The sequence below is a fragment of the Galleria mellonella genome, unplaced genomic scaffold (genome assembly GCF_026898425.1).
Source record: "Galleria mellonella isolate WM207_F2 unplaced genomic scaffold, CSIRO_AGI_GalMel_v1 utg28, whole genome shotgun sequence".
Taxonomy (NCBI): domain Eukaryota; kingdom Metazoa; phylum Arthropoda; class Insecta; order Lepidoptera; family Pyralidae; genus Galleria; species Galleria mellonella.
Window position 1 is genome coordinate 743,219 of NW_026442064.1, and position 15,789 is coordinate 759,007.

At 33.8% G+C, this 15,789-nt stretch overlaps 1 protein-coding gene across 1 annotated transcript; it reads left to right on the top strand.

Annotated features, from left to right (window-relative positions):
• Nucleotides 1–265: 265 nt before the first annotated feature.
• Nucleotides 266–6,837, top strand: LOC113517849 (ephrin type-B receptor 1-B). Its single transcript, XM_026902588.3, has one exon. The coding sequence runs from the start codon at nt 702–704 to the stop codon at nt 3,738–3,740; it is 3,039 nt and encodes a 1,012-aa protein (XP_026758389.1). The 5' UTR covers nt 266–701; the 3' UTR covers nt 3,741–6,837.
• The last annotated feature ends 8,952 nt before the right edge of the window (nt 6,838–15,789 follow it).

Consider the following 15,789-nt stretch of genomic DNA (forward strand, 5'->3'; position numbering starts at 1 on the left):
GTAACACTATTTTAGAAATGACACGGAGCAAACTGCTCGTTTGCGGAGCTGTGAAAGTATCCGGTAATCGTATCAGCCGTTCAATTTTTATTTCGTAGTTACTTAAAATAAAAAAAGTTAAATATACACCCAATTCAATACTCTGTATAAATGGTGAGTAGTACCTATCATGGGGGAAAAATAATCTAGGGTCTGGTAACTCTATAAATATCACATCATTCTATTGCTACTTCAAAATGCACAGATACCCTGCGCTTTTAACATTTCTACGGCACCCATAGACATAGTAGGTAGTTTGTTTATGTCTACAACAAATTTTTATTATTGGCAACACACGAAACTGCTGCGCGTCCATGTCAAGAGTTTCATCTGTTTTACACGGGATCAATATAAATTAAAATTCTCACACACAATTGTGTAAAATCTCATCCAGATAACTGATCTTCAGTGACAACAAACTTTAATCAGAGGTCGGAGTTGAAATTATAGGGAATGCAGTTTGCGGCCGCTGAACACGATGCACACATTGCAGTGAAATGAAATGACGGAACTGTCCTTTATTCCCAACAAAGTGAACTGTTGACTGATTATTTAAGATTGTAAAACTGTGCATTATGTAGTGTGAGTGAGCTGATTTTGTCTCGTGTTCAAGTGGGAGCATGGTGTATAGGTGTTAGCGCGTTGTTAGTGATGTCGTTGAGATGATGTGGTTGTGTACGGTGGTGGCGGCCGCGGCTCTCGCGGCGGTTAGCGTTCGCGCCGAGCAAGTGCTGCTCCTCGACACCACCACTGAAGCGACGCTGGCCTGGACGCGGTTCCCGTACGGCCCTCAGGCGAGCACCCTCGGCTGGCTCGAGGAGTCCTATACAGACTTCGAGAAACAAATCAACTGGCGGTCGTACGTGGTGTGTGACGTCGCGCACAACAATGTTAACAACTGGCTGTGGACACCATTCATAGAGAGGAGGAATGCCAACAGAATTTATATTGAAATAAAATTCACAATAAGAGATTGCTCATTATTTCCTGGGAATGCACTCAGCTGTAAGGAGACATTTAGTTTGTTGTACTATGAGTTTGATGTTGCTACTCGTGAACAGCCTCCTTGGGAGCCAGAGAGCTACAAGCTGGTGGGCCGTATTGCTGCAGGAGAGGGACGCTTCAACACTAATTCTGAGGTACACATTAATACTGAAGTTAAAAGCATAGCTGTCACGAAGAAAGGTGTATACTTTGCCTTTAGAGACCAAGGCGCTTGCATCTCCATATTAGCTGTGAAAGTGTATTACATAACATGCCCCGAAGTGACTGTCAACTTTGCTAGATTCCCAGCGACACCTACAGGTAGAGAAGTCACTGTAATAGAACAGGCCAATGGTACATGTGTGGAAAATGCTGAGACTCCCTCGGGTGAGACACCTCCAGTTTATTTGTGTAAGGGAGATGGCAAATGGACCCTGCCCAGTGGTTCTTGTAAATGTCGAGCTGGATATGAACCAGACCGTGAAAATCAACTCTGCAAAGAGTGTGCACCCGGCAAGTTTAAATCTCACACAGGCGATGATCCCTGTACTGTATGCCCTGATTATTCAGAGTCGACAGCTTATGCTGCATCCGAATGTAAATGTGTTCCTGGATTCTACAGAGCTAAGAAGGATCCTAAAGATTTTCCTTGCACTCAGCCACCATCAGCACCTGATAACTTAACAGTGACATTTGCAGACCAGTTTTCAATATCACTTGCTTGGCAGCCACCACATAAAAATGGCAGCCGTAGTGATGTCACATATCGGGTGCATTGTTCCAACTGTGGCCCCAATGTTGAATATAGACCAGCTTCATCAGGATTAAATTCCACAAGAGTGACTGTTATTGGTCTTGATCCAGTAACAGAATACAAATTTCAAGTATTTGCTGAAAATGGTGTGACAGAATTGACAGGAGAACCACCAAAGAAAGTTGAGATAACAGCAGTGACTGAAGCTTCAGTTGTCAGTGTAGTTTCCAAATTAAGGGTGACTAATGTGGAAAGTGATAAATTATCATTAATTTGGAATCCACCACCCATTGATTTGTCTGATCCTGATGATGCTATTGAAAGCTATGAAGTGAAATGTTTCCCAAAGGATAATTTAGAAAAAGGTGCTAACACTACACTAAAAATCACAAAAGAATCTCATGTTACCATAACTGGATTGAAAAGGGACACAGAGTATGGAATTAGAGTTAGGGCCAAGATGAAACGTGGCTGGGGAGAGTTCAGTGGTATAGTATATGCACGTACAGGTTCTGTGCTTGAAACTACTTTTGTAGGGGAAGAAGAAGGTGCACAGGTGCGCTTAGTTGCTGGAGTAATGGTTGCAGTGGTGGTCATTTGTGTAGTAGCCATTATTGTTACCGTTCTATTCTTGCGGTCCCGAGCTGATGATGAATGTGATAAAAAACAGCCAAATGATTGTAATGCTCTTAACTATCGCAATGGTGAAGTTTACACGGGCCCAGAACGACCTGCTAAAACTAGTAGTAATGCCACTACACCACTTTTTGCTGGCACAGGTTCTAGAACTTACATAGACCCCCACACCTATGAGGATCCCAATCAGGCTGTTAGAGAGTTTGCTCGAGAAATTGATGCCTCTTGTATTACAATAGAGGCTATTATAGGAGGTGGTGAATTTGGGGATGTATGCCGTGGCAAGCTGAAGGTGCCAGCTAGCTGTGGCCAAGAAATAGATGTCGCCATAAAAACACTTAAGCCTGGATCCACTGAAAGAGCTAGGCGGGACTTCTTAGCTGAAGCGTCTATAATGGGCCAATTTGAACATCCCAACGTCATATTTTTACAGGGTGTTGTCACAAAATGCAATCCAATAATGATTATCACTGAATTCATGGAGAATGGTTCTTTAGATACCTTTTTGCGTGCAAATGATGGAAAGTTTCGTGTTCTGCAATTGGTGGGAATGCTTCGTGGTATTGCGACAGGCATGCAGTATTTGTCTGAAATGAATTACATACATCGTGATCTTGCTGCTAGAAATGTACTTGTAAATTCGCAGCTGGTTTGCAAAATTGCTGACTTTGGTTTGTCACGCGAAATAGAATCTACCGCTGATGGGGCATATACTACACGCGGCGGTAAAATACCAGTACGATGGACGGCACCTGAAGCGATAGCTTTTAGGAAATTCACATCGGCCAGTGACGTTTGGTCTATGGGTATTGTATGCTGGGAGGTAATGAGCTTCGGTGAACGTCCATATTGGAACTGGAGTAATCAGGATGTGATCAAGTCAATAGAGAAGGGTTACCGTCTACCGGCCCCTATGGATTGTCCTGAAGCTGTATACCAGCTTATGTTAGATTGTTGGCAGAAAGAACGCACACATAGGCCGACCTTCTCAAGCATTGTAAAGACTTTGGATAAACTCATTCGATGCCCTGATACGTTGCGAAAAATAGCGCAAAATCGTTCTGCGGATCCCCTAGCTGGTGACACGCCCGATTTGGTGCAGTTCTCGTCTGTCGAGGAGTGGTTGGAATGCATCAAAATGTCGCGGTACATCGAAAAATTCCGTGCGGCCGGCATTACGGATATGGACGCGGTGGTAGACCTCACAGTCCACCAGCTGGCTTCTCTTGGAGTGACCCTCGTCGGCCACCAGAAGAAGATCATGAACAGCGTGCAGAGCATGCGTGCGCACATCCGTGTCAGTGGTCCCTATGGTTTCCTTGTGTGAACTATTTCCAAATGCTGTGTAGAATAAGTGAAGTTTGATAGTACTAAAATCTGATTTCAGAGTATATGACTGACAATGAAACAGTTTGGTGGTCTCCAAGTGATTTATACTAATGAAAATAATGCATTTTGTATATTTTTCTAAAAGTACTCTCCTAGATTTAGTACTTCATAAGGTTAACAGAGACACAAATATTTATCAATTAAAACATATGACATGACATAATTATATCACAATGCTGTTTATATCTTTTTTTTTTTTTGTTTTTTTCAATACTTTATATTATTATTGTACTTATTTAGTCATAGAAATGTTTTCTTTTTTGTTATTCAAATATTTGTCAGACAGTTGAAGCCGGCCTAATTCATGTATGTGTTTAAAATTCAGTTAAACAATGTAAGCTTTATCGACATACCGTCTTCTAGCCAATTCTGTACAACGAAATATAGATCCATTGTCTATTTTAATATTCAAATTAAATGAATTCAGTATTTACATTATGTTAGTGACCATCTTTACGGGCTAGCCAGAGTAACGAGCACTTGTTCAGGTAGACTGGTAGATTACTTGTGATTGAATTTTATTTTTAATTTAAAGCCCCATCATTATTGTTCACATAATTATGAGTAGAATGATAAATGTATGTGAGAGACGAAGGGAGTAGATTGACTGGTAAACATAAATTGTATTTAAAGCATTTGTATGGATAGGATAATGCTGCAAATATAATGAAATTAATTTTGTAAAAATTAAGAGTTATAAAATCGTAGATAGCTAATTCTGCTTTAATCGTTTGGATGACAATTATTTGTATATTAATGGGTATATTTGCAAAGGAAAATGTTATTTATAGGATTATAGAATTATGGTGGAAACAATAATAGCGTTTTGCGTTACTGATCGTAACTTGTACTGCTAATGTGATCTATTTTCAAGTGATGTACTTAATTATATTACAAGAACTCGTTTTTGTTAGAATGTATTCAATATAATTTTTTTTTTTTTTTTCATAATCACTGCATGTATATAAGGCTGAATGTATAACTTTAGTGTAAATTCTTGCTTTGATATCTTATTATTATATTATTATGTCATTTAATACTCATTTTTGTGTACAATATTGTGTCTAATAAATTACTGAATTCTATACAGAAGTGTTCAGTATTTTTTTGGAAAATAATGTGGTATTTCAATTTTTTTTTTTCATAAAATCATATTAAATTTTATTAAAAGATCTCTTTAATTTATAAGTTTTGAAATATTTTTTTTTACATTCAATTAATAGACACAGTGGTGATTAATAAAAGTATTTTATATACTTGTGTGCCAAACGGTTATCATTCTATATCTCTGATAACATTAACATAGGTATCTAATTTAAATGATTCTTGTCTGTGTTAATCAAAATGATTAGGTTTAAAATGTACTTACTATAATTTCGACTAATTTTAATATATTATAGTATTATTACTAGTATTATGTTTAAGAACACAATATCGTGTACAAGAATGAGATTATAGGTGTAGTTATTTTATATTATTTTTTACTTTGGAATTACAAAAGACTTATTCACATAATATTGGAACACAGCAGTTAATCAAATGAGTATAACACTACCCATACGTCTATAGTTCTGAACATGAAAATCGCTTCTGAAGTGACATTCCTGAATCAGTTTCTATTACTAAAGTTTATATAGTTTTTAATACACATTTATATTTATAAAATTAATTCGTACTGGCCTTTAGAATGATGATAATATCGAATTTGAATTTAGAAATTGAGAATGACTATCAAATTTGAATTTAGAATGGCTTCAGAATCGTTTCTATTGTATCGTTATACTTGTTTGTAACTATGCTAAGAATTCCAGGGTTATGTGAACAAGCAATTGAACAAAATATTGCCAACTTAGTTCATAAGTGCTTCGCTTTATATTCTCAATACTGAGTCGTTAACCGGCTGCGAAGATGTGTACGCTGTGCTACTACCCGTTTACTTTCATAATATAAGCCGAGCGATTTTTTTAATGTACACCCACACCGTTATTGCTTGAAGCGAATTTTTTTCATACTCTTGCCCCCCAGCTAGGTGACAATTGACCGACAGTAAAATAATTGGTACATTATAATTAATTAGTAGCCCAGTTTATTTTGCCCCATGGATGTAATTCTAGCCAATTACACGTGTCTAAAATAATTTTCTTGACCACAGTTATCCTCTTATAATTGACTTAAAATTATTAAGTTAACACAATTTTGTCATGTACTATAAAAATATAGTATTTCTTTTTTTTTACATTATTTATACTTCTCCGCCTAAAATGAAAATTAATTGTATTAGTAAAGAAATTGTACGACCCTTTTGTTTTGTTATAATTACTCCAGAATTGTCTATATTTATATATATAAGAATTAAAATATCAGGCGACTGAAATACTGATATGTACAACTCTGCTTTCTGTATTAGATTAGATTGCAACTTAAAAGTCAAAAGGGTGTAAACGAAAAAACCAATCGAATTTATTTTTAATTAACTTTAATTGGTCACCTGTATCTAGTTCCTATATTAGTGTTTTGTATTCTAAAAGCCTATAATTGTTGTGCATATCAGTATTTTGTTGTCCATTTTGAAAATATTGCTGTCCGTTCTATAATGTCACTGAAGGTGCTGTGAATCATTTGTCACATCTCGTGCGTATGCACGCGATCCATCGCGAGATTTCCAAGAAATTAATAATACCTATATTTACATGTTCCATTGTGACATTCTAGAAAAGGCCTTTTACTTGTTGGCTCAGTTTTTTTTTTTTTTATTCTCGTCGCTATTTCTCTTACATTAGAATTACAAAATTGCCTACCGTTATATTTATTGTAAATTTATCCACTGTGTTTACGTTTCCTAGCGTCGCTTGCGATCGAAATGGTAGCAATATTATTACTGGCTTTAAAGCAATATCTTTGATCTAATTTCGAATAATTTAAATTTAATTCGGATTTTTTAATTATTAAAACTAAAAAGTGCGATGAATTTTTAATTATATATAAATACATATATTTACATGTAGAAATTTTAGAATTACATATTTTAGTTTATATTTTTTGTGATTTTTTTTTCATTTGTTATAATTCCTTTAATATTAAACATAGTTGTATTGATTATGACGTCATACACAATAATTACTTGAATACAAAAGACACTGGTCCTTTTTTTAATTGCAGTAGGGTAAATTCTCACAAGCAAAGCTTTGCGTAATAAGGCCCTGGGTTCGAGTCTCGGTCTGCACAATTTTGGAAACGAATACATACATATCTGTCACGCCTGTCTCCCATTAGAATAGGCAGAAACAATGGAACGCCAAATGCTTCGATTCAAACAAACCTCTTTCGCTTCCTCCACATTCATCAATCTTTTCATACACGCTCGCCGGTTACGGGTACTTTTAAACTTGGAAACGAAATTTTTTAATTAATTTGGGTCCAGGTGTTCTGGGTTGTATCTCGAGATGTCAGTTGGCTGGTTCCTCATAACATAGGCCAAAAGGCCTTATAACAAAGGCAAGGCCACGACACAGTTATTTTTAACTAATGTGGCTGTTATCGTACACTACCCTACAATGGTAATTTTTTATGGTTCCAATAAATACATTTTAATAGGTGTCGTGATTTGAGGACAAGACGATAATATAAATATAAAAATATTTATTATCAAAGTACGTTTGTATAATAAATGCATTTTTACACTACATATATATATATATATATATATATATATATATATATATATATATATATATATATATATATATATATATATAACAGTAGTGCCTATATATAGTAATAATAACTGCATAATATTATTTAATATTTTACATATTTAAATAACTTTATTGACCAAAACAAAGTATGGTACAAATGGCGGACTTAATTCTAGTAGCATTCTCTACCAACCTTTACATATTATTTTAAAAATAACGATTAAAACTTATGCATATTAGTTTGATAAATACCAGAGGGAGACTTTGTACAAAAGTCGATTGCTTTGGTACCTCTGTCATTCCATTCGGGTTTCAACCGTGAAGCAGAAGTTGTGTTTGCATGGCTGTTTTTCGGTTTGGAGGGTGGGATATGGTGTGAATTTACAGGGTACAGGGGAATAACACCTGAGTGTTCAGGAATGGCAACGCATGGGGGGTATCATGGGCGAAACAGTATACTCTGTTATGTCCATGGTACTGCTCATGTGTATAGGCGACGGTTACCACTTTCCATCAGGTGGACCGTCAGCTTGTTTGTCATTCTAAGTGGTATAAAAAAAAAACATTTTTTTCCTGAGTTTCCTTTATTTCGTTGCCAAATAAATTCCATAATCATACATTCAATATTTTTAATATTTTTTCTGTAAATGGATAGGTTTGTGTAGGTTTTCCTATTTATCTAATAAATTATTTACCCACCATTTTGGGGAACGGTAGAGAGAACACTTACACATTTAAAACTAATACCAAATAAAAAAAAATTAAAAATATAGTCCAGGCGATCAGTGTGAGGGTGTAGCGGCATTTATTATGATTTATTATTCATAATTGGATATATATATATATATATATATATATATATATATATATATATATATATATATATATATATATAATGCGAATTTTTAGTCTTCTGAATCTATCTAATAGTGATGGATCAAATGATGATTTCTTCTGTTACATGTACATTGTTTAAGTGCTGATATACATAAATACATTGTTATTATTATATATTATTATTTAATGTATTTAATACCCATATAAATATATTACATTTTTCTATACTCACAAACTAAATCGACAAGTTTACTAAGATACCCTTATGGACTTAATAAATACAAAACAAATATGAGGACAAAGCCAAAATTACCTCGAAATTGCTATTTAAAATCCCATTACTCGATATAGTTTTATCTGTCTTCGTAACACCCAAATTACCATTGTTTATGTGGGGCCCGCAATTTTATTAAATGCGGTTGTTTTAATGTGTTACAATATTAAAAAGATGTAGCTGTATACGTTGCTTGGTTTCATAAATAGGTTATTATCCAATGCGCACTGTCAACGCGCAATGTAAAGATTGTCATTCGGCAAATACGAAATGCAAGTGAAATTTTACATAAAACAATGATACTGGTTAATTTTCCTTAGAAACAGGTGTGGGTTCTTTTTAACTGACTTCAAAAAAGGAGGAGGTTTCTCAATTCAAACGTATATATGCTTTTTTTTTATTTTTATAAGTGGATATTCGATATAAATGCATGTGATGTCGCATGAGTCGTATAGATCAAGATGGCGGGCGACTGTTAGAGAATGGTTATGGTTATCAGGCATAATCGTTGTAGACGAAAAATAACTATAATCACCTTAATAACAAGGGCTTATGTTTGAGATTTCCGTGTAAATCTTATAACAAAAACGAATTGTTTTACTAAACTAGGTGTTATCTAGTGGAGGTCCATATATCTTGGTCATTTGATTCGAATTATTTTGTTTAATTCCGCTACCATTAGTCTGTGTGCGACTGTCAACACTCGAAGGTTGACCACCACTATTACTAGCAGAAGTTCCCTCACCTCCCATCTTAGTCATCAATCACTGATTGCCATTTAGTTTATGTACATTTTGCGACACATGTATTTTTACTGAAATCATATCAAAGTGCTATGTTTTCAACCGACTTATAAAAAGGAGGGTCTCATTTTAGTTCTATCATTTTTTACGTTTGTATCTCATAACTCCGTCAGTTCTAAACCGATATGTATATTTTTATTTATCTGAAACGATATTATTATAGATTAGTCCATAGAAATTTTATCAAAATCTGTTCTGTAGTTTAGTTTTAAATTAAAATGAAAAAAACGGGGTTTGTCACATTTTAAATAGTTTTTTTTATTTTTTTATGGAAACAATCTTAATTTATATTAATTAATGAATCCAAAAAAGGAATTCAGTTTGATACTTTTAATTTTCTTTTTTATTATGTGATATATACATACACTAATTGTTAATAGGTTTCGAAGACTTTTTTTATCGAAGGATTAAACTCGCCTTTTGTTCCTACAGGTACTAAATAATTTGAACAAAATTGAAACGATTTAAAAAATATTTATTATCTACTTTTATTTGTTTATTTATTTATATATAACGTATTACAACATATGTATTTATATTAATGAATGTATTGTAACATTTAGAGCCGATTCTTAGACGCTAATGGATTCAAGTCTAAATCATTGTTATTAAAAAAAGAAATATTTGATAAAAAGATTTGGCTTCACAGATTCGGTCTCGTTATAACACCTTTACAGATATCATTACAATTGGTCTCAAATCAAACATCTAGACATATGATTCATTTCCTACAACTATGTTTAATATTGTGCCCATTTTTTTTTTTATATGATAAAAGTGTTTACATTCTTATATCTACGCTGAGTCAACATGTAAATTGAAATTTGTCGCCATATTTTGCGCTCCATATTTAGCTTCATTCATTTATATAAAATGTTTTTCAAATATGTAATTTGTACTTTTTTATGACATTTATAAAACAATATAGAGTGAATTCGAAATGGTTAGCATTATTTAAGACGCTGTTGCTACTAGTGGTGTATAGTCTAAGATCCAACCGCTGAATTCTGCAGATATAAAACTTTTATAACTATGTTTAAATGAAAGATGAGTGAAAATAGAATACAAAGCACTCGTGTTACGTGCACTCAGTTAGCTGCTAACTAGAACTCATCATCGTAACATCCTTTAAATGTCCACTGCTGAACATAAGCCTCCCGTTTGATTTTGCCAATAGTTGCCACGCAACCTAGAACTGCTAGGTGAAAGTAGGTAATAATTTTGATAAGCTTGCTAAATTTACAATTATTCTTAATAATATTAATACCAAATGAAAATGTGTTCTTTTGGGTCATAAGGTTGCCTGATAAAAAATGGCTGCAAGTAATGGTTGGCAACTTTTAAAGTTTTGTTTTAGATCATGGTGCTGTTAGTTACAGGGAATTGATTCTTTTTAATAAAACCTACATTATACGGAAATTAATTGTATAATTTTTTTTTCTATTATACGTAGGTATTATAGGGTTGCCTGTATAAAAGGCTATAAGGGTTGCCACCTGGCAATCTCATGCATTGTATTTTCACCGATCTTTCATAGTAACCAAGTTTAATTAAAAAGTTTTATGTATGCAGAGTTCAACGACATCTTTGGCTAATATTTACTGAATATTTTCCTAAATAAACATGGATTGTAAAGTCGATAAAAAATTGTATTAAATTGTCGCTCATAATAATAGAATATGTAGCTATCAATGTTAGTATCTCTTATCATATTTTTTAAATTAGTTATTTGTCGTTTTTCGACCCACGTTTGTTTAATATACAATGCCTAAACCCTTCCTAAACAGCGTGCTAATGAGTTCACTCTGTATTACCTAACTTAAAAATATTGTTACAAATTTGTTAATTTTTTTTTTATCAAATTTCTGTTAGTGGTCGTGAGATTTATTAAGTGTATATCCTCAGTATGAAAGAAAAAATGTTAATTAAGAATTAAAAGTATGTATAAACGATCAATTAGGAGTCAGTGTCCTTTATACATTACCAGCTTAAGCAATTGACACTTTGTATACTTCGATGCGTGGTTACATTGCGTGAAAACGAATTTGATTATTTTGTATGAAAATGTATTAAGTATACTCGCATATTTTTTATTATTTAATTATTTTACTTGCGTTCTACTCTATATCTACTTCATGAAAGTATTTTAGTGTATATATATATATATATATATATATATATATATATATATATATATATATATATATATATATATATATATATATATATATATATATATGCCATGTGGTCCGGGCATAGAATAGGCTACCCTGTTCTTCCCTGTAAGTGTCGAAAAAGAGAGTGAGGGATCGGCAGCAGCGTCCCTCTTAAAACATCTCCAAAGCCAAACCACGCTTGCTAATATCGCCTGCCAAGCGTGGCAACTACTGCTAAAATCCCCGAAGGGGGAGGCTTGTGTTTAGCAATGGATATATGTATAAATAACACGCTACTATGTTTGATACAGTGAAACTTGTAAAAAATCAGTTGTATGTTTTAAATAAATAAGCGCTGAAACAGACAGACGATGGTGATTCCATTTAAGGTATATTATTTTACAATAGTTTTTTTATCTATTGGAATACACATTTCGTAGAGTTCTAAATATCCAATATTTCTTTATGCTTAACAATTAATTGTAAATTATGTAATCAATGCGGACTCAGTCACCTCACAACGCAGATTCATGAGTTTGTTTGACTTTATATTTAAAAATAGCTTACTGTCAGATACCTAGTGCCTATAGTTTAAGCTCTGAGTTAACGCTAGATGGCGTTATTCAATATCTATTGATATTTACCATCAGTATTCTTAAATTCAACAAAACTGTATGTAACCACTGTTATGTTATTCGAAGTAACATGCAACTAAATTATAAACGATCGCGTACTTTCACTGTACTGTACGCATTGTAAAAATGGTTATTTTTAACGTATCGCTAAATCTGTCTCGACGATGCCATGGTGCCCTTTAAACACGAGGGCTCTTGCTAACAAAAGCTGTCGTCTCATTGTAAAACACAAATTTTCTCTAAAATTATGCTGTATCGATAAACAATGACTAATATTGTTTTTTTTTTATACAATTTAGAATGGCAAACAAGCTGACGGCCCACCTGATGGAAAGTGGTAACCGTCGCCTATAGACATGAGCAGTACCATGGACATAACAGAGTATACTGTTTCGCCCATGATACCCCCATGCGTTACCATTCCTGAGGACTCAGGTGTTATTCCTCTGTACCCAATAAATTCACGCCATATCCCTCCCTTCAAACCGGAACACAACCATACAAACACAACTGCTTCACGGTTAAAACACGAATGGGACAGAGGTACCCAAGCAATCGACTTTTGTACAAAGTCTCCCTCTGGTGTGTTTATTTGAATCATGATGTCAATAATATAAAAATTTTACACATTAGCAATTACATTTAATTTACATTTATATATAAATAAGGGAATTACATTAAATGTTCATTAATACTCATAAAAATAATTATACCTATTCTGCAAATGCCATGGACTTAGTGATAATATTTTTTTACACGTCTTTCTACCCTTATCCCCATTATTATTTGGGGTCGGCTTAATATGTTTTTTTATCTATATTGTAAAAAAGATTTGGCCTATAGTTTTACGACCGGTCGCTTGCCTGACGTCAATTCTCTTAGGCAATTTTTTAATTATTACATAGCTATGAATTCTATTTTGATCGTGATATAATAAAATTATTAGATTTACCAGAGGGAGACTGTACAAAAGTCGTTTGCTTGGGCACCTCTGTCCCATTCGTGTTTCAACCGTGAAGCAGTTGTGTTTGCATGGCTGTGTTTCGGTTTGAAGGGTGGGATATGGCGTGAATTTACAGCGTACAGAGGAATAACACCTGAGACCTCAGGAATGGCAACGCTTGGGGGATATCATGGGTGAAACAGTATACTCTGTTATGTCCACGGTACTGCTCATGTCTATAGGCGACGGTTACCACTTTCCATTAGGTGGGCCGTCAGCTTGTTTGCCATTCTAAGTTGTATAAAAAAAAACTTCATATCCAAAAAATCTTTGTTACATTAAAATGGTCTGAAATGTCACCTGTCATCTGTACCATACAAATGTATGATTACTTGCGCGTAAAAATAGACTTACAAAATTTACGCTACTGGCTAATTTACATTATCTTAACATTCAATGTTATTTATTTATTTATTTATTTTATCCAAAGCACAAAATACATTGTATAAGATACTACGTAATAACATTTCGAAGATTATAAATTAAAATTACAGTTATTTGCAGACAGTACAAGTAATTTATTTTTTTTTCTTTTTAATTACATTCAGTCCACTTCGTAAGTTTATATAATAAATACATACAATCAGAGCAATTATACAAATCAATTAATTATGTAACACTTATTGTTTATTCTTTATATATAAAATATTGGTTATATATATAATAATTTATTATTATTGCTCAAATTATTTATTATGCTTTGTATTATGCTCAAATTGCGATTAAATTAGTATGGCTGTGAAATGGTAGGGTATGCCGGCACAATACCATGACCGTGGTGTAATAATGGCAACGCAAAGGGGTGCCTTGGAATTCACAGTGTATTCTGTCACGTTCATGGTACTAGGCGGTCAGCTTAAATTTAGCCTTTGAAGACACAACATTGTATGGGTAACTTCACAGTACATACATATCATGCGCGAAACAGCATACTCTGTTATGTCCATGGTACTGCTCATGTCTATAGGCGACGGTTACCACTTTCGATCAGGTGAGCTGTCAGCTTGTTTGCTATTCTAAGTTGCATAAAAAAACATATATATTACGCCTTTTTCCCTTCAGGGTAGGCAGACATAATGGAACGCCAAATGCTTCGATTCAAAACAGACTTCTTTCGCTTCCTCCACATTCATATGTGCTTTCCAGTTATGGACACTTTTAATTTGGCCCTTCATTAGCACGTCGCCTATTTGGTCGGTATACGTCCGTCTAGGGTGGCTCCTACCGACTTCTCCATTCATTCGTACTCGATCTCTTTCGTAACTCTTGTATCCATCTTTAAAAGGCCATAACCAAGGCGACATTCATACTAATAACTTTTTGTCATTCTATCTTTTAATGTAAAACCACACATAGATAGATAAATACTTTATTTTAGTCATTTATGACACACGTAAATTAACAAATGTGTTTATACAATCAGATTATTTACATTTTTTTAAATATAAAACAAAAGATAAAGTATGGAAATATGTTTTCACCAAGTGTGTCGCAGTGACCCAAATAGGCTACAGCTCAGTGATAGTTTTGCTTAAAAACAAAGCACTGCATACAAGCACACATACGTCTCAGCGTTTTCATCTCTCCCTAATAAATATATTTGTCATTTAAAAAAAAATGTAGGTATATATTTATTTAGTATTTATGTATATCTTGATACCAATCTGTGCATGAATTATGTTTTAACAAATATCGCCATTTCATCCGTTAACTGTCCACTGGTGAACATAAGCCTTCCTCATAAGGGAAGTTTTGCCAATAGTTGCCACGCTTGGCAGGCGAGTTGGCAACTGCAGTTAAGCTTTTAGTGATGTCTTACAAGGGATGATGACCCGTCCTTCTACTATTAAGTTACTTTAGTCGCCACTTACGGCACCTACAGAAAAGGAAGGGGTGGCTTATTCTATGCCGGGACCGCACGGGCTTTAACGGCCTTTTTATAATAATATTATTATCGAATTCGTATTTGTCTTCCATTCGTCTAATTCACGAGGTACACCGATCAAGTTAATTGCTTATGCTGGTAAATAAATAGCTTAAGTAGTACTTACTTTAGTATTTCTTAAAATATAATTTTTGCAAAAATTATGGATTAGCAATACTTTTGTGACAAACAGTGGAGCTGAGACTGAGGGGCCATTTCTCTGAATTGATCTGATGTCACAGCTAAAGCTTTTTAGAACTAATATGGACTAATTTTGTAATAAATTTAATCAAAATTATTATAAATTTAGTATATGATTATTCATAAAATAGTGATGACCCGAAGTTATCAAATTAAAAGAGATAAGTTTAGACAAGTGGCGTCTCAGACTCGGATCCAGTGTTATAGAATTGTGCATATATATATTTTTTTACCATACATGTATAAGTATATTTATTGTAACAATTTTTTTTTGCATATAATCCAAAAATTATCTAAATTGATTCATGCTTGTATACAACGTGTTAAGAGTACGCAGCAAACTCGAGTTAAACCATAACTATAAGTGGTGTTACTCTTGAAATAAATTCCTATGGATAGATTTTGGAATAAATATGTTTTGTACTCTCGAATTGTAACACTGACGACTTAGTTTTATAT

What these genes read in the sequence shown, in the direction of transcription:
- LOC113517849 (XM_026902588.3), top strand. Translation starts at nt 702, where the DNA reads ATGATGTGGTTGTGTACGGTGGTGGCGGCCGCGGCTCTCGCGGCGGTT.